This window comes from Silurus meridionalis, chromosome 18 (assembly GCF_014805685.1).
Source record: "Silurus meridionalis isolate SWU-2019-XX chromosome 18, ASM1480568v1, whole genome shotgun sequence".
Taxonomy (NCBI): domain Eukaryota; kingdom Metazoa; phylum Chordata; class Actinopteri; order Siluriformes; family Siluridae; genus Silurus; species Silurus meridionalis.
Genome location: NC_060901.1, coordinates 19553720 through 19572387, shown reverse-complemented (window position 1 = coordinate 19572387; position 18668 = coordinate 19553720). Strand labels below are relative to the sequence as shown.

Here is an 18668-nt window from a genome sequence, read left to right as displayed (position 1 = left end):
TTGAGCGTTTAAACATCTGATTTCGTTCTCTGTTAGGATTACTCAACCGACCGTCTGAAAAAAACAACAGAGATCCTGAAAGGCATTAAGCTTCTGAAACTGTATGCCTGGGAGAACATTTTCTGCGACAGTGTGCTAGAAACCAGGAACAAGGAACTCATGAGCCTCAGGATGTTTGCATTCTACACGTCTATGTCCAGTAAGCACTGTTTCATAACGAATTTATTTTGATTGTAAAATGGAGAAAAAAATGTATCATTTTTTCCTTTCAGTCTTTATGAATGCAGCCATCCCCATTGCTGCTGTGTTAGTGGTAAGACCCCCTACTAATGTGATATCCATAAAGTCTTATTATATATGTATATAATTTCAGTTTCATAAGAGGCATTCCAACATTTTCTTTCAGACCTTTGTTACTCATGCATACATCAGTGATCCTGAGAACAAGCTGAGTCCAGCCAAGGCCTTCGCCTCTCTGGCTCTCTTCAACATCCTGGTCACGCCGCTCTTCCTTCTCTCCACCGTGGTGCGATTCGCAGTGAAAGCCCTGATCAGGTATTGGGTCCTTCACACAGCAAAGTCGTTTTAGAAACTTTTGTTTTGTTGGAAAAGACATTTTAGATTTGGAGACAGATTCTCTGAAATGGAGAATGTTTTCTTTCTGTAAACAGTGTCTGATTTTATCCTAGAGCGCCACACCTGGCTGTAAAACCAATAGCTGAAGATAAGGACCTTGATATAACCCTTAAGCTATTTTAGCTCATTCTACGCCATATCACTCTGTGTTTAAAGCAGCTGAATCTTGATTTGAACTGTTCCTCAGCTGATTCAGGCCTGCTGCTAATCCGGAGAATCACCGAGAACCACAGCTCATCTGGAAGAACAATATATTCCTTAAATCGGTTTTAAACTCTGGAATATCGGTCGAGAGCACTTTAGAAACCTGAGCTGTGTGAATGTTTATAGCACCAGATGCTTACTGTGACGTCCCGACAGGAGGCAAGAGCCTGAGGGGAGTGCAGGAACAATAACAGTTTAGTGTTGTGGGTTGTTTGGACAGAAGATGTGGTGTGTATAAGTAGGACAGGAGTTTAAAGGTATGGTTATTCGTCTTTTAATTGCTTTTTCAATGTTCAGTATACAAAAAAATGACTGATATAAGGACAGGGAAGACACAGATTTGGAGGACAGTGCTGAAGAATTGGACATAATAAAGCTGCTATCATTTATATATCCAACCTGATTAACAAACAGAACAAAACTAGCTAAGCTAGGCTACGCTAAAGAAAAGAACGAGGGGTGGCACCTGTCCCGAATAGGCACATGCACATTCTGTTTCCAAGCAAAAAATAAAAGAACAGTAATCGGTTAGAAAAGCAAAAGAAGAGGCAGAAAAAGGCGCACACAAGGGCATCATTTAATCCGCTGGGTCTTTGACTTCACGGCTGGTCATTTGGCTTGTTTCCTAAAGTGTTCAGAAGCTTGGCGAGTTCCTGCAGAGTGAAGAGATCGGGGATGACAGCTGGAGAAATGGAGACATCGCAATGGCTTACGAGCCCAACAAGAAATCCACTGGGGGTGTAAGTACACACACAAACTCAGTCACAGATTCATATATGGATGGATGGATGGATTAATGGAGTGTGAGAAATTTCAGGAACAGGAATATGGGAACAACAATGAATTAATGAGATATTAGTGGTCAGCAGCTTGTACATGTCCACTTTATTTTAAAGCTGCACATTTATTTATTCACAATTATTCATTCAGCCAATCAACAAAGCAACAGAGCAATTCACAAAAACGTGAAACTCCTGATGTCCTGAGAATTTTCATGAAATAGCCAAGGAAAAAAAAACAATATCCAGTGAAATGCCTTTTTGAAGAGAAGTCAGAGGAGAACGCTTAGACTCACTCTTCACACCTGAAGAAAAGCATCTCAATCCCACTGTATATCATCTGCTCTGCTGCTCAGAAGTCAGAAAGATCTGGATCTGTCAGAGAGAGTCAGTGCTGAGTGTCTCCTGGGGACGGAGTTGTAAGGGGAGAACATCAGAGTGTGAGTTTTGGGCAGATTGAAAACCCATAAACATGCTAAAGAATTCTGGTGTTCTGACATGTGCTCCATGCAGGGTATGAAAGTGGGGCAGAGGGAGAGGTATGGGAGGGTGGGTACAAGAATAGGAATACATGAAAAATTCAACCTATCAGGAAGCTTGTGATTTCCTGAATTAAGTATTAACAGAAATATAACAGCATGAGTTTTATTTCTGAATACCTGATCGGAATTAGTGCAGAAGAATGAATCTCAGGGTCCCTGGTTCTCGCCCTGACCATGAGTGTGTTCAGGCTGGTGCTGAAATAGAATGAGGATGTGTTTTTGATTGAGGACATCACAGACATAGATCTTTTGTACAGTAGGTCTGGATAATCATCTTGATTCCATGTGCTCAAGGTTCCCAGAAGATCCATCACCAACGTATAACTGTTTTTTGAGAGTTTGTTGCTAAAAAGCTCTGTTTGTGTCTTCTCTCTTATCTGAGTGCAGAATTCTCCTGGTATCTCATTGTGTTCCTAGTGTCAAGAACCTCCAGGCACATACGTTCATGCTTGAGGTTTCTCAAGCACCTTTGAAATAGTTTGGCACAGAGCAAGTCTGTAATTGTTCATTTGGCCACTTTGTGACCTTAAAATGTTCCTTTTTCCCCTGAAGTCATGACCCTTAGGGAATATTTATCCTACATTTACATTCTTAGATGTTTACCCTGGCAGTGGATATGGGCTTTTTCAGTCATGCTGCTATTTTTACAGTCTTTAGGATGACAGAAATGCTGGAACTGAATGTAAATGCTGAAAGATCTTTCAATAAAGAGGAGTCTCTCTCCTATAGAGAAAATGTCGTGGCTTAAATCAAAGGAAAATGATTTTCAGCTCTCTAATATTCATATTTATTAGCATATTAAGCATGTTTGGTGTTTGGTGAATTCTTGTTCCATGCCTGAATTCAAAATCCTGGTTAATGTGTGTCTCTGCAGACGAAGGTGATAAATAGGAAGCAGCCGATACGTTATCAGATGGATAACTACGATCAGCCCGTGCGCAGGCAGCTGCGCCCCACCGAGACCGAGGACGTCGCCGTGAAGGTCAGGGTTCACCAGCCTCCACAGAGGTTCCATCAGCTCAGATTCTCAGGCCCTTCTCACACACTCACAGAGCACATCCTGCTACTGAATTACCAGAGCGCTCCACAGGGTCTGCTTGTTCTCATCTCAGCTGCTTTTAACCTCTGTCCCATGTATGTGTCACGTCTGACACGTACAGGGTTGAATAGGGACGTATGTTCTCACATTCAGACATTGCATAATATTACCAATGCAACTTAAACAGAGAAGCTACATACCGAAAAAAAAAGAATTCTATGACAGACTTGAACTTACTCTTCAGATGGATTGGTTTGGGTTTGGTTTCTCTTCAGAACCGCAGCCAGAAAAATGTCTAAAATTCTCGTGAGAAGAATTTAATAGTCATTTGTTTTATAGTTTGTTTTATTTTGTTGTTCTTCTGGCTTAAGGTCCCTGAAGGGCCCATTTCCTTGAAGCCTCCCTATGGGCCAAACTAGCCTCCTAACTAATGAACTCAATAACAACAAATCCAAATAATGCACTGGACCTGACTCTGTGACCCATGTCACATCCGCTCGCTCCCAATCTCTAGCGCCGCTCCCAGCTGCTTTCGATTCTCCGTATTGCCCTTTTCCCACTGACTCTGAGGCCTGCTGTGGATTTGACCCACGCATGTTTTCTTATTCTTTTTCTTTTCTTTTTTTTGATGGATAGGAACAATATTGTCATAGTAAATGAACATTTTGTTCCCAAAAGCATTGGAGGTGGTTTGAAGCGAGATACAGAAGGGTCAATTTTGCTGTGTGGTTATTTTTAAACGATCCGTTCACGTGTTGTGGTTTCGCTTTATTCAGGTGAATAATGGATACTTCACATGGGGGAGCAACCTGTCAACCCTGTCAGACATCAACATCTGCATTCCTTCAGGTGAGATGATATAAAACAAGCCTGGTTCAGAGTTTGATTCATTAGTTACGGCTTAAAATCTCTATTTTTTTATTATATTATATTATACAAAAGAATGTTTATTACATATGTTTATTATGTATTTATGTGTATATACATAATATGGACAAAAGTATTGGGACATCTGTTTTATTTGTGAGCAAAGTTCGAGTCACACAGTTGTGTCTGAGCTCTTTGGATGCTGTAGCATAAAATTGTCCCTTTACTCGAACTAGGAGTCTCAGACCTGTTCCACCATGACAGTGCTCATGTACATGAAGATCATGGTTTATAGTGGAAGATCTCCTGCTATAGAGCTGTAAACACTATTAAACACCTTTGAAATAAATGTGAACGTTGACTGCACCCCAGACCTCCTCACCTTCTCACCTACACCAGTAAATAAGACAAATATCCACATAATCTTGTGGAACTAGTCAGGTGTCTACAAACTTTTGTACATACAGTGTATGTATATTTGTATAATGTCGTTCCTTTGGCCCCTGGTCGAAGTGATCTGCAGTAACAATGGAAAAATGTGTTAATTACATCTCCTGCTGTGACCTTGGCTTGCCCTCTGCAGGTCAGCTAACCATGATTGTTGGCCAGGTGGGTTGTGGGAAATCCTCGCTGCTGTTATCAATGCTAGGCGAGATGCAGACTCTCAGTGGGAAAGTCTACTGGAGCAAGTAAGAGCATCTTCCAGTCCAATTATGTTCTGTGAATGTTATCTCCACCAATGTTCTAATACCTGATGCTAATCAAAGGTTGTTTCATAAAAACATTTCACACACTTATTTTTATCCACCGTATGCACCACAGTGTGTGTAGTGAGTGCATACTTTTGGTGTGTGTGTGTGTGTGTGTGTGTGTGTGTGTGTGTGTGTGTTTGTGCTCCATCTTCACCTTTGTGTTAATGGGGTTTTCTTGTGAATGTTTTCTGTGCCTTTGTGTAATTCCTGTGCAGTTTTTCCTTAACAATTCATCTCAGCTGTAAGTCATGGTTCGGTCTCATTTGGTGCTGATCACTAACAGTGTTGGTGTTCTCTTTTGTTTCCTGTTACTGGTAAGAACGCTCATGCCTCCATCTTTCAGTACTTCCATACTGGAGATGGTCTCTGATTAGCATTTCAACAGTCTGACACAAAGTCTGTAAGTTTGCCATGTGCTTTTTTTTTGTGCTGCATGACATCACCTAACCGCCTGCTATAGTCAGGTTATGATCTTTTATATAGTAATTCAACATTTGTTAGAACTGAGAAGTCAGGCTTTGCTTAATATCTCATGCTCTGCTCTCCTTATGAAGAATTTATGATGCGATATTTCTTTCTCTGAAGACACTGACAGCACTCTTCACACAAAGCTAAAAATATCACAGTAGTCAGAAATGAAGAAGAGACTGTTATTGTCCTTGCAGAGATTTTCCCAATGGGCTGCGACTAACTCTCTTTCCACGTGTGTTCTGTCTTTCTCTGTGTCCTCCTTCAATGCTACGCTCAATCAGTCTTCCTGATTGTGAGATACTCCATGATGGCTGCATAAGGTATTCCATAAAGATGTTTGTGCACACGTGAGCACATGCACAAACACACACACCTTGGAGCTCCTTCCCAAGGTCGCAGTCATTACTGTCACCACACAGAATGAATCCTTTAGTGTGTGTGTGTGCGTGTGTGTGTGTGTGTGTGTGTGTGTTTATGAGAATTTATGCTTGCTCTAAGAATAATCAGTAAAACAAGATCAAGCTTCTGAGGTTTTTTTCCCAATGAGAGAGCATGAGGATGTGTGAATGTGCTCTTTGAATTTCTTCTAATTTCCATGACTTACAAAACGATGTTTTGACCCCTGTCTACAGCGAGTATGAGACAGATTTTTCCCACGCAGGACGGAGGTATTTATTTTGAAAGTTGTGTAACAGCAGTGCAGTGGTCCATCCATCTATACATCCATGTATCTAACCATTCATTCTTTGATGTACTGTGTAAAATGTCCATCGATATCTGATGTGTGTTGGTGTATGTAAAATGTCGGGAGTCTTTCAGAAATTTTTTTCAGAAAAGTTTTTGTAAACGCCAGAAAATGATCACCATATTTCAGAGAAGTCTAAATAATAACCTGGATCACTTATTCTCAGGAGGGAAATATTGGTAAAGATTCTCAGGTGTTTAAACATTTTGTTGTTAATTAGGATAAGAAATTACAAATAGGTTTCTCTGTCACTTAGAACCATTCCAGAACTAGAAGGAACTCCAGGTGTAGATGGCCATAGTTGTTGCTCATTCAGTGGCCTGATTCGTGCCTCTGATGCCACTTCCTCTGGTAGTTCTGTTGATGTTCAGAGTTTGCTCAATCCACTCCTATCCATTTATATTAAAGTGTCTTTATTGTTCCAAACAAAACCTCCCTTGTGTAATGTTTTACAATTTTTAGTATTTTTCTTACTCATTTTATTGTCTTGCGAATGTTTTTTTCTCTTTTAATTAAACAGCATCTGGGACAAAAACATTTTCGACTGTTCGTAATAAACCTAAAATAAGAAATAAAACATGTAAAACAAGCAACAAACAAGCCATGGTCTAAATCCTCACTCATTACCAGTGACATGACTCCCTGCATTTTTTTTTTTAATCTTCATTAACTTGTGTATTTTGTCTTTTTTTTTTAACCCTCGTTGTGTTGTGCTTCTGATCGCTTCATATCGGCGTCATTGTTCACGTTCATCTTCGTTTCCCCTCGCAGTAAGAACAGGTACTCTGTGGCATATGCAGCTCAGAAGTCTTGGCTGCTGAATGCTACCGTCGAGGAGAACATCACGTTTGGTAGTTCCTTCAACAAGCAGAGGTGAGAGATGCCTGTTTAACGATCATGTGTAGCTGCTGACACGTTTAAATGGAATTTTACTTTGATGACCTTCTCACTGTCTTGTTGAAGAATCCTGTGCATGCGATTAGTGGAACTAGCATTATTTTTGATCGTACAGATACAAGGCTGTGATTGACGCGTGCTCGCTGCAGCCAGATATTGATCTCCTTCCGTTCGGGGACCAGACTGAAATTGGAGAAAGGGTAAGAGATGCATCTGAAAGTGACAAGTTCATTTTCACTTAATATTTCTTTGTGCTTTGTGTAAAACTGAGCATATTTAACATTAAGATAAATATTTCTTGGTTTGTGTTTGATACTGCACAGGGGATAAATCTCAGCGGAGGTCAGAGACAGCGGATCTGTGTGGCCAGAGCTTTGTATCAAAACACCAACATTGTTTTTCTGGTAAGAATTATTGATTAGCAATTGATCATTAATTTTACAATTAGAGTTTTAGTAAGACTGTATTACACATATATGTGTGCTGGTCTGGGAAAAAAAAATTAGCTGAATTTAATAAACAGATAAAACAGAAAAAGTATTCTATGCACATATTTTAATAAACTATTTAAATAATAATTTTAATATTTTAGGTTATATACATAAATATAGCATAGTATATATAGAATCTATGTTATATATCTACCAATGTGCATTCGCCTTGGTTTTCTGTCATACACGCTGAGAAGCTGTGCATCTTGTCCCCTTTGTAGGATGACCCATTTTCTGCTCTGGACATCCATCTAAGTGACCATCTCATGCAGGAGGGCATTCTGAAGTTCTTGCAGGATGATAAGCGCACTACAGTCCTGGTCACACACAAGCTGCAGTACCTCATCCATGCAGACTGGGTCAGTGTCAGTAACATGAGGAAGAGCATTTTTAAATTCACTGACTTGAAGCTACACTATTATCCAGATGATGATTTATTGAGGCAGGAGTGACGTTTAACGTTCTGACGTTCTGCTGATCAGATCATAGCAATGAAGGATGGCTCTGTGTTGAGAGAAGGTACACTGAAGGATATCCAGACACATGATGTGGAGCTCTATGAGCACTGGAAGACCCTCATGAACAGGCAGGACCAGGAACTGGAAAAGGTCAGGCTGCTTCATTCATATCCCAAAAATCCGTTTAAAATCTAACATTAAGCGTATTCATTTTGCTGCTTATGCAGTAGTGTAGACAGAAATTGCAGGTAAAATGCTTTCAGGCCAATTTTGATGTTTTTTTTGATATATTCCAGGACACTGATATTGAGAGTCAGACGACTCTCGAGAGGAAAACGCTGAGAAGAGCTTTCTATTCCAGAGAAGCCAAGAATCAAATGGATGATGAAGATGAAGGTAATTCACCCTACATTTTTTTTAAAGCCCTTTCATGACCAGAGCAGTTTCTAGCCTTTTTTGGAACCCTGGACAAGATTCCTAGTGTCACAAATCATTTAAATGAGCCAGGGTGAGGGCGGGGGGGCAGGGTTTCACTGGCGCCCCCAGCTGGTTGCACCCTATGCCTGGAAACGGTGCTATTTCATGTCATTCACGATTTCCTGATTTATTTTCTTTTACAGAAGAGCAAGAGGAGGAAGATGAGGATGACAACATGTCCACTACCACCAGCCGCCGGTCAAAAATCCCATGGAGGGTTTGCTGGTGTTATTTATCCTCTGGTGGCTTTCTCTTGGTGTTTATGATGGTCACCTCCCAGCTGGCTAAGCACTCCGTCATGGTGGCAATTGATTACTGGCTGGCAGCTTGGACCTCCTCAAGCCAAAACAATATCAGTGACTTCAGCATCAACCTGGATGGCAACGCCACCAACTACACACAAGGGTACAGCGGCATGCAAAGTCCTGAGGTGAGGTGAACAACATGAATGAAGTGATCGATTGCAGTAAGGAGAAGATATGAGCAGCTCCAGGTGTGCATGCTTGTGTGAATAATTTCCTTTTTGTATTTTTGTGTTTTTTTTCTCCCACAGCCACAAACCTACGTGCCAGTCTTTATTATACTCTGCGGAGCAGGAATCCTTCTCTGTCTCATCACTTCTCTGACTGTTGAGTTTCTGGGTCTTGCTGCTGCCAGTAATCTTCACCATGACCTACTCAATAAGATCATCCATGCACCTATAAGGTACACACACTTACATTCATACACAGAATCAGGCACTAATACATTTACATTGAAGCAGTTACAACCCTTTATTATCTTATTATTATTTCTGCTCGTGTCAGATTCTTTGACGTTACTCCACTCGGGCAAATTCTCAACCGCTTCTCTGCCGACACCAACATCATTGATCAGGTGAGAAACACAACTGTTTTAATCAGTTACTGTGAACTTCTAAACACATTGATGCTCTGGGATTTAAGGACTATCACATGGAGATGCTACTATAGGCTTTATCTCTGAGAGAGTACCTGTGTGATTCTGCTGTAACGTGTAGAAATGTAACATGCTAACGCTAATGCTCTCTCTCTCTCTCTCTCTCTCTCTCTCTCTCTCTCTCTCTCTATACTTCTCCCTGCAGCACATTCCACCTACACTGGAGTCTCTCACTCGATCCACTCTTCTCTGTCTTTCTGCTATTGGCATCATTGCTTCCGTGACACCGGGTTTCCTTTTAGCCCTGGTGCCCCTCGCAGTGGCCTTCTACTTTATCCAGAAGTACTTCCGTGTCGCATCCAAGTGAGTTCTGATCTGAAAAGTCAGAAGTCAGTGTTGAGATTTTGCACCGTTGTTTTACTCTCTTACTCTCTAAAACCCAGAGATCTGCAGGACCTGGATGACTCCACTCAGCTTCCTTTACTCTGCCATTTCTCTGAGACTGCAGAAGGTCTCACCACCATACGAGCATTCAGGTCAGTGCTCTGGGTGCTAAAAGATCTCCAGCTCCAAGAGTCCTAACTTCTGATTGGGAGATAACTGTGAGAACTTTGTGGAGGATGCTGTAATGTTTTCTCTGTCCTCCCTAAACCTCCCTATCTGATATCTGGGAAGAAAATGTGGGGAAATTCTGGCAAGTTAAATGTTTGACGGGAAATGTATGGAAAAAAATTTTCAGTGTTTCATGTATTTCATCAGACATGAAGCACGCTTCAGGCAGAGAATGCTAGAGCTGACTGACACCAACAACATAGCTTACCTCTTCCTCTCTGCTGCCAACCGGTGGCTGGAAGTCAGAACAGTAAGTAAAAAGACTTTATGAAAAACAGAAGCAGGTCTTTATTGTGTTGTGAGAATTTGATCAGAGCCCTGTGACATAATACACTCTGTTTTTTTTCTTCTCAGGATTATTTGGGTGCAGTTATAGTCCTAACTGCTGCAGTAGCTTCCATCTATATGTCTTCTTCTGGAACTCAGGCTGGTCTGGTTGGACTTGGTCTCACATATGCTCTCACAGTGAGAACAAATTTTAATTAAAACATCAGCGTTTAGAATTTTATTGATTATTTAACTGTTGAAAAACTGTCGATTATTACAGCTGCGTCTGAAACACTGGTGATCGGAAGATCGCCTCATTTTACTGACTTGGCTTTTTGAATCTCGTTCATGAAAATGAGTCCTTTGATAAGAAACAAAATAAAAGGTCAAATTTCTAATAGCAGATCCACAACACGTCTACATACACCAGCTTTAACTAGTCATGAACATCACTAATATACAGTACACATCAAACCGCACGTCAGTTAACAGCCACATACAGGCCATAAGTTACATTGTTTTTCTGTTAATTAATGAATAAATCAGTGCAAGAAACATGAAATCAGTTTACTATATAACAACTGCAACAATAATACTATATAAGTTCTCCAAAGTTTCCAAAATCATTGCATCTGTAATTGAGACTGCACAGCATGGAAGCTCATAGCACAGAAGTATGCTGTATCAACATGAGCATCTGGAACGTTTTTTCCACCATGTTCAACTCTGACCACAGTAGCATCTAAAAACAATCTCGGAATGGCCTTTGTCAGCTAGCACACTGTTAATCTGACTCTAAACTAGATGAATGGATAGGATAGTGATTAGCAACCCAAATACATTCCTTCACACACACAACACTGATCAACGGAATTAAATATACAACAATTCAATACTTGTGGAGAACAAAATGAGTGAGAGGAGTTTGGAATTAAACATTAAGCTACGCATAAAAGTGATATGCATGATATTGAAACCAAATATTTCCATGAAATGTAATATAAAATAATCTCATGTTTCCTTGCTGCTGTTTTATTGCTGCTGTTATTATATCAGTGCTGTTTAGATCAATTTATATAGCAATGCTTAATTAGTTTTTTATTTCTGTGTTGTCAACAGGTGACTAATTATTTGAACTGGGTCGTGAGGAACCTGGCTGATCTGGAGGTTCAGATGGCAGCAGTGAAGAAGGTTAATAGCTTCCTGAGCATAGAATCGGAGAACTACGAGGGCTCCATAGGTAAATCCATCTTTTATGAATAGTGTGATCAGACTCAGGTAGCACATGTTCATAAGGGGACTAGTAATAATTCATTATAAAAGGTTACTTCACGCACATCAGATAGACAAATACTGAGACATCATACTGTATGAGGAATGTTGCCTAATTCTGGATTTTAAATGAGCCATCCCGATCCCAACCTCAAAAAACCCCAGATTTCCTGTTTCCTGTTGTATTATCAGCATGTGGGAATGTATGAAAGATTCCCCAATGAGGCCCAATTTCCAAGCTGACATATGCAGTTTATTCTGCCTTTTGTGCAAATGTAAACATGTTGACTCTAGAGAGTGACGGAGGATTGAGTCGGGAGGACGAGGAGGGACAATACAGCAGGAGCATGTCTGGATCTTTACTGATTAGCCCATCAGACTGCCAGAGAAAGTCCATGTCTATCCACGTCCTCCTCCTTCTCCGTGACGCAATGGAAAAAGGAGCTCTATATCAGCGAATGAGACGAAACGCAGGAATTTGTCCCAGTGATAAAAACTAGTGATGATTTCAGCTTCTTCAAGTGCTTTCTTCTCATCTAGTGTATCTCTCTGCTGTAAGTCCACTGTGGGGTTTAATGGATCTGCTTCAAAAGTCACTGCCTCAGGAGAACAGCTGTGTCTGAGTCTGTGTTATTCCAGAAAACATAGCAAACCTTCCTGAGAGCTCACATACACCAGCTAAACAGTTCTTACGGCTTTTATCTGTGTTTAGAAAGTGTACTTAGAATTCTTTTGACCCTGTTTCGGTAAACGCACCGCATATGAATCTTTTCGTGTTCCACCAGACTGTTCAAACGAAGAGCTGTGATATCAGAGAAATATGTTAAACATTGACATGAAACATTTTAGTTCAGGATTTAAAAGAAAAATGAGACAGGTGAAGCCTCATACGACTGTCCCTTTTTCACCCATAGATGTCTCCCAGGTGGCAGAAGACTGGCCTCAGCATGGAGAAATTAAGATCCAGGATTTGTGTGTGAGATACGACCTCATGCTGAAACCTGTTCTTAAACATGTTAATGCTTTCATCAACCCTGGGCAGAAGGTACGTTTGTTTGGATTTATGATAATGATAGTTCCGAATTTATACCAAAATAGTTTTACACCAAAATATAACTGTATGTAATTCCATCTACAAATACACAACATAGCAAAAGTATTGGGACACATGACTTTTTCGGCTATATGTCGTCCTTCTCTAAACTGTTCCCATAAACTTCCCACGACACACAGTTGTATCGCACATCTTTGAACTAGGAGACTCAATCCGTGACAATGCCCCTGTGCACAAAGCCAGCTTCATGAAGATATGCTTTCCATGGGTTGGAGTGGAAGATATCCTGCTATAAAGCTATAAACCCTATTAGAATGTGACTGCAACCCTGCAGGCCTCCTCACCTTATCTACATCACTATACAAACACTCTTACAGCTGAACGACGATCTCCACAAATCTAGTCCATCTTCCCAGAAGAATGGAGGGTATTATAACAGCAAATGAGCACTTAGTTTGGAATGTGATGTTCAAAAAGCACTTTTTTTATTATCATGCCCATTTAACATATTTGTTGATTTTACAAAAAAAAATGTTTTTAATGAAAATACAAAAACCCAAATATTGTGTTAGTGTAGAAAAGGAGAAAGAGCCATGTGATGTTAATGAAATCGTCTCCACTTCATCACCCAGCTGGCGGTTTTGTCACAACAGTGTTTATTTCCTCACGTATCTGCCATGCACAGGTTCACTTTTTTGTGTGTCTCATCACTTTAATCAGTTCCATGCCTCAGTTTTACTGTGTATCTTTGAAAAGTGCATAAAACTCGTCCTCTGTTCTGATGTTTTGATGAACAGGCATATTATTTACACAAAGGCTTGTCTGGTTTATAACTGCAGTCTGGTACATGAAGGATTGTGACTGTATAAAGGTGGCACATGGGAAAATGATTCTCTCTCTCTCTCTCTCTCTCTCTCTCTCTCTCTCTCTCTCTCTCTCTCTCTCTCTGTATCACTCTCTCTTTCTCTCAGGTGGGCATTTGTGGGAGAACAGGCAGTGGAAAGTCTTCACTGTCTCTGGCCTTTTTCAATATGGTGGATGTTTTTGAAGGTGAAGCCTCCTCGTATTTCTTCTCTCAAAGGGAACTAAAGTGCGCTGCCATTCTGTGTAGAAGTGGATAAGATTTAAGGAGGATTTTTTTTGATAAATGTCTCTTCATCTCTTGCTTTAAGGAAAGAGCTCCAAAAGACTAAAGCATTCATTTAAACTTCAGACTTCTTCACACTGATTGCTTACCCAGCTCCAGAAATATTTCAGCTAGTCTTTTGCTTCCTTTGTTTATGCAGCACCACTTACGGTTTCTGTCACGTTGACAAGCGACAATGATGCCACGTCGAGGCATTAGCTTTTAGAGAACTCGGACACTTCACATTGAGCCTTGTTGATATTTCTAGACATTTTGGACATCACCTCTTTGATTTATGTATGTCTGTGAAGCAGCTGCACTTAAGACTCATTGAGATTAGTCCAGCCTAACAGAAAAGAACAGAGCACCTGCAAACATAAGACATGATATAAAACATTCAGAAATAATGGGAATGCTTTATTCAGTAATCGAGTTAGTTCATACCTTCATTCCGTAGCCTCACGGTACGTTATCTTTTGTTCTTTACGTTTGTCGATTCTTTTCAGGTCAGTGAGTTGACATTTTTGTGAACTTGCGGCCAAATCCAAAAATACACACAATCAGTTTTTGAGCATGACCAGTGCTTAATAAAATGTCTTAAACTTCAGATTGAATAAGCACACACTCACAGCGTATCCATATAAAGCTAAAATGAGACGTGCGACTGATTTCACATCACATCTTTCAAACTTTCCACTAAAAAAGTTGGAAGCAGAATAATGCAGTATTATCTCTCTCCACATTCAGTTCAGTTTAATATGAATAATAAATGGATCCTGGTTGTCTTTTTATTTCATTTTCAAACTGTACACTGACTGACTATTTACACTATGACTATCTACACACTGTATTTAAGTGTTCTTTAATTATAATGTTGTTGTTGTTGTTGTTTATCAGGAAAGATCATTATTGATGGCATTGATATCTGCAAGCTGCCTCTGCAGACTCTGAGATCCCGGTTGTCCATCATTCTTCAGGATCCAGTGCTGTTCAGTGGCTCCATCCGGTGTGAACACACACACACACACACACACACACACACACACACACACACACACACACACACACACACACACACACATATTTACCCAGCACTTAATCATTCTTATCTTCATCTAAGCAAGCACTGTGTTCCTTTGATGTTGTGTAGAGAAACCCAAACTGTTTCACTATCACTGCTTTCCATCATCGGTTCATCTGAAAAGTGCTGCTGATGGTTTACATGAAGCAGAGCTAATAGCACTGATAGCTTGTTAATCCCAGGAGGTTCTGTGTTAATATAGCATAGGCCCGGTTTGGACTGCGGCGATGAGCCCAGAATGCCACGCCAAGGCCTTTCACAAAGTGTTCAGTGGGAAATGCGGTTCAGTGATGAAGTAAGAGTAATGCATGGTAGAAAGACTTTTCCCTAGTGCTCTTGAGGAACATGAGGTCAGTGGAGTGAAGCCAGGCTCATTGCCATTGCCTCTTATGGTCATGCAGTGTGCTTCTTTACAGCACTGTACATGCAATTGGTCATTCTTTCCCCAGTATGGGTGTATAGTGTGTTTGTTTGATCATTTTGTTTTGTGTGTGTGTGTGTGTGTGTGTGTCCTCAGTTTTAACCTGGACCCAGAATGCACTTGCACCGATGACAGGCTTTGGGAGGCTCTAGAAATCGCACAGCTGAAGAACATGGTCAAAGCACTCCCAGGAGGACTGGGTATGGAGGGGTTCGAGGAGGCTTAAAAAAAAAGTCTAAAACTGCACTTGAGTTGAACTGATCCTTCTGATTATGTTTGAAGGTTTAGAATGGAATGTTATGCATGACTTGTAATAATGCTTACGATTAGCCTGTACTCGGTTTTATTCCACACACATATCAGCAGCTCTTATAGTGATAGATAAATGATATTGGCAAAAGTTCACCTGAATATGAGATTGGTATGTGATTTTTGAACATTCCACATTTATAACCATACAGGGAGTGCAGAATTATTAGGCAAATGAGTATTTTGACCACATCATCCTCGTTATGCATGTTGTCTTACTCCAAGCTGTATAGGCTGGAAAGCCTACTACCAATTAAGCATATTAGGTGATGTGCATCTCTGTAATGAGAAGGGGTGTGGTCTAATGACATCAACACCCTATATCAGGTGTGCATAATTATTAGGCAACTTCCTTTCCTTTGGCAAAATGGGTCAAAAGAAGGACTTGACAGGCTCAGAAAAGTCAAAAATAGTGAGATATATTGCAGAGGGATGCAGCAGTCTTAAAATAGCCAAGCTTCTGAAGCGTGATCATCGAACAATCAAGCGTTTCATTCAAAATAGTCGACAGGGTCGCAAGAAGCGTGTGGAAAACCAAGGCGCAAAATAACTGCCCGTGAACTGAGAAAAGTCAAGCGTGCAGCTGCCAAGATGCCACTTGCCACCAGTTTGGCCATATTTCAGAGCTGCAACATCACTGAGTGCCCAAAAGCACAAGGTGTGCAATACTCAGAGACATGGCCAAGGTAAGAAAGGCAGAAAGTCGACCACCACTGAACAAGACACACAAGCTGAAACGTCAAGACTGGGCCAAGAAATATCTCAAGACTGATTTTTCTAAGGTTTTATGGACTGATGAAATGAGAGTGAGTCTTGATGGGCCAGATGGATGGGCCCGTGGCTGGATTGGTAAAGGGCAGAGAGCTCCAGTCCGACTCAGACGCCAGCAAGGTGGAGGTGGAGTACTGGTTTGGGCTGGTATCATCAAAGATGAGCTTGTGGGGCCTTTTCGGGTTGAGGATGGAGTCAAGCTGAACTCCCAGTCCTACTGCCAGTTTCTGGAAGACACCTTCTTCAAGCAGTGGTACAGGAAGAAGTCTGCATCCTTCAAGAAAAACATGATTTTCATGCAGGACAATGCTCCATCACACCGTCCAAGTACTCCACAGCGTGACTGGCAAGAAAGGGTATAAAAGAAGAAAATCTAATGATATGGCCTCCTTGTTCACCTGATCTGAACCCCATTGAGAACCTGTGGTCCATCATCAAATGTGCGATTTACAAGGAGGAAAACAGTACACCTCTCTGAACAGTGTCTGGGAGGCTGTGGTTGCTGCTGCACGCAATGTTGATGGTGAACAGATCAAAACACTGACAGAATCCATGGATGGCAGGCTTTTGAGTGTCCTTGCAAAGAAAGGTGGCTATATTGGTCACTGATTTGTTTTTGTTTGGTTTTTGAATGTCAGAAATGTATATTTGTGAATGTTGAGATGTTATATTGGTTTCACTGGTAAAAATAAATAATTGAAATGGGTATGAATTTGTTTTTTGTTAAGTTGCCTAATAATTATGCACAGTAATAGTCACCTGCACACACAGATATCCCCCTAAAATAGCTAAAACTAAAAACTACTTCCAAAAATATTCAGCTTTGATATTAATGAGTTTTTTGTGTTCATTGAGAACATGGTTGTTGTTCAAATTAAATCCTCAAATAAAATTAATCCTCAAAAATACAACTTGCCTAATAATTCTGCACTCCCTGTATTCTTATGGAGCGCCGCGTATGGGCGGAGAAGTCGGGTGTCCAGGTAGTTTTGGTCACATTGTGTACTCTGCTTAGGAAAATAAATTGTCATGCAACAGTGGAACCTTGAACTGTCTACAGATGCGATAGTAACAGAAGGAGGAGAGAACTTCAGCGTGGGTCAGCGGCAGCTCTTCTGCCTCGCCCGAGCTTTTGTTCGTAAGAGCAGCATCCTTATCATGGACGAGGCAACTGCGTCCATCGACATGGCAACGGTAAAAAAAACCCCCTCCCTGCTCTGTTTCTTTTAATCCATTTCTCCAAATATGCAAATCTGGACATACAACAAAGTCTGTTTTGCTTATAATAGTTTTATAGATCCAATTAAAAGGATTGAATATTTATTCTAGAGCTTTGGAGTGCAGCATTTATCAGACATTTCCCACTGAGTGTTCTTCATCAAGTAGTTTACTTAGAGTCATCGCACTTTCAGCTGGCAGTCACAGACACTCTGCGTGTGCTTCCTTTCACAGGAGAACATTTTACAGAAGGTTGTGATGACAGCGTTTGCCGACCGCACCGTCGTCACCGTAGCAGTAAGTTCCCTTCATAGGAAACACTCCTATAGCTGCACTGCAGGAGCGGAGCGGGAGTCAGAAAACAACAGAGCGAGATGTTCAGTGCTCACATTTTCCATTCTGCCTTTTCCACCATAATCTGTTTTAGTGCTGAATTTAGAATGACTTAAAGGTATTTGACTGCACTTCATAATAATAGTGGGAGGTGGTAGCTCAGTGGTTAAGATGATGGACTTCTGATCAGAAGGTCATAAGTTCAAATCCCGACCACCTCCAAGCTGCTTCTGCTGGGCCCCTAAGCAAGGCCCTTGACCCTCAACTGCTCAGGATATAAATAGATCAATGTAAGTCGCTGATGTCCAGAGATACATAGGAGGACAATCCTAAGCTAGAGCCTGAGTGTGCAGAAGAGCTTGGTGATGATGTTAAATCCTAATGCCTTGATTATAGGTGTTATTTTGGACAATCCAGTATCGAGAGCGGAGATCAATTCAAGTGCAATAAAATCTGTAAGATGTAAAAGATTCTGGAAACAGTGTATTCGTAAAAACGAGTTGAAAAGAAGAACTTTCCTGATATCTCCATTACCTTCCCTGCTGCTATTTTCCTCTCCTCATCCACTTTCTTATTCTTTTTCTCCGGTTGTCTGTTTATCTGTTTCTATTTCACCTTGCTTTATTCCCCTGTTCCTTCCTGTTTCTTTCTCTTCCTTCTCTCCATCTTTTCTGTGGCGAAGCATCTGGTCTCCTCCATTGTGGAGGCGGAGCAGGTGCTGGTCTTTTCCTCTGGGATTCTGGTGGAGTGTGACAGCGCTGCGAACCTGTTAGCGCAGGAGGAAAGCCTGTTCAGAAGGCTAGTGCGCACACACAAGTAACCCCACCACCGGCAATGCCCACAGCCCTGCACCCGCACCCTGGTTGGTAATCATACGACTCTTCTGTGTGCCTTTTGAAAGCTCTGAGTATCTCCAAGCCCCTGTGGGTCAGTGTTATTCACTCATGTG

General features: G+C 41.0%; 1 protein-coding gene across 5 annotated transcripts in view; it reads left to right on the top strand.

The window, feature by feature from the left end:
- The window catches only part of abcc9 (ATP-binding cassette, sub-family C (CFTR/MRP), member 9), a 31632-nt gene that overhangs the window by 11916 nt on the left and 1048 nt on the right, over window positions 1-18668 (top strand). For 3 of the 5 annotated variants that reach the window (XM_046872849.1, XM_046872851.1, XM_046872850.1), the window contains 29 exons: window positions 37-199; window positions 273-313; window positions 407-555; window positions 1472-1580; window positions 3036-3143; window positions 3977-4049; window positions 4651-4756; window positions 5572-5610; window positions 5923-5958; window positions 6807-6908; window positions 7048-7132; window positions 7256-7336; window positions 7645-7782; window positions 7906-8031; window positions 8178-8277; window positions 8502-8788; window positions 8912-9063; window positions 9165-9234; window positions 9461-9618; window positions 9699-9791; window positions 10015-10117; window positions 10222-10332; window positions 11254-11374; window positions 12321-12451; window positions 13432-13510; window positions 14484-14592; window positions 15185-15288; window positions 17229-17362; window positions 17621-17683. In XM_046872849.1, coding sequence (XP_046728805.1) covers window positions 37-199; window positions 273-313; window positions 407-555; window positions 1472-1580; window positions 3036-3143; window positions 3977-4049; window positions 4651-4756; window positions 5572-5610; window positions 5923-5958; window positions 6807-6908; window positions 7048-7132; window positions 7256-7336; window positions 7645-7782; window positions 7906-8031; window positions 8178-8277; window positions 8502-8788; window positions 8912-9063; window positions 9165-9234; window positions 9461-9618; window positions 9699-9791; window positions 10015-10117; window positions 10222-10332; window positions 11254-11374; window positions 12321-12451; window positions 13432-13510; window positions 14484-14592; window positions 15185-15288; window positions 17229-17362; window positions 17621-17683 — 3171 coding nt within the window. Of the gene's footprint in view, window positions 1-36; window positions 200-272; window positions 314-406; window positions 556-1471; window positions 1581-3035; window positions 3144-3976; window positions 4050-4650; window positions 4757-5571; window positions 5611-5922; window positions 5959-6806; window positions 6909-7047; window positions 7133-7255; window positions 7337-7644; window positions 7783-7905; window positions 8032-8177; window positions 8278-8501; window positions 8789-8911; window positions 9064-9164; window positions 9235-9460; window positions 9619-9698; window positions 9792-10014; window positions 10118-10221; window positions 10333-11253; window positions 11375-12320; window positions 12452-13431; window positions 13511-14483; window positions 14593-15184; window positions 15289-17228; window positions 17363-17620; window positions 17684-18401; window positions 18582-18668 lie in introns of those variants that run through there. The other 2 variants (XM_046872852.1, XM_046872853.1) reach the window with 2 other exon arrangements.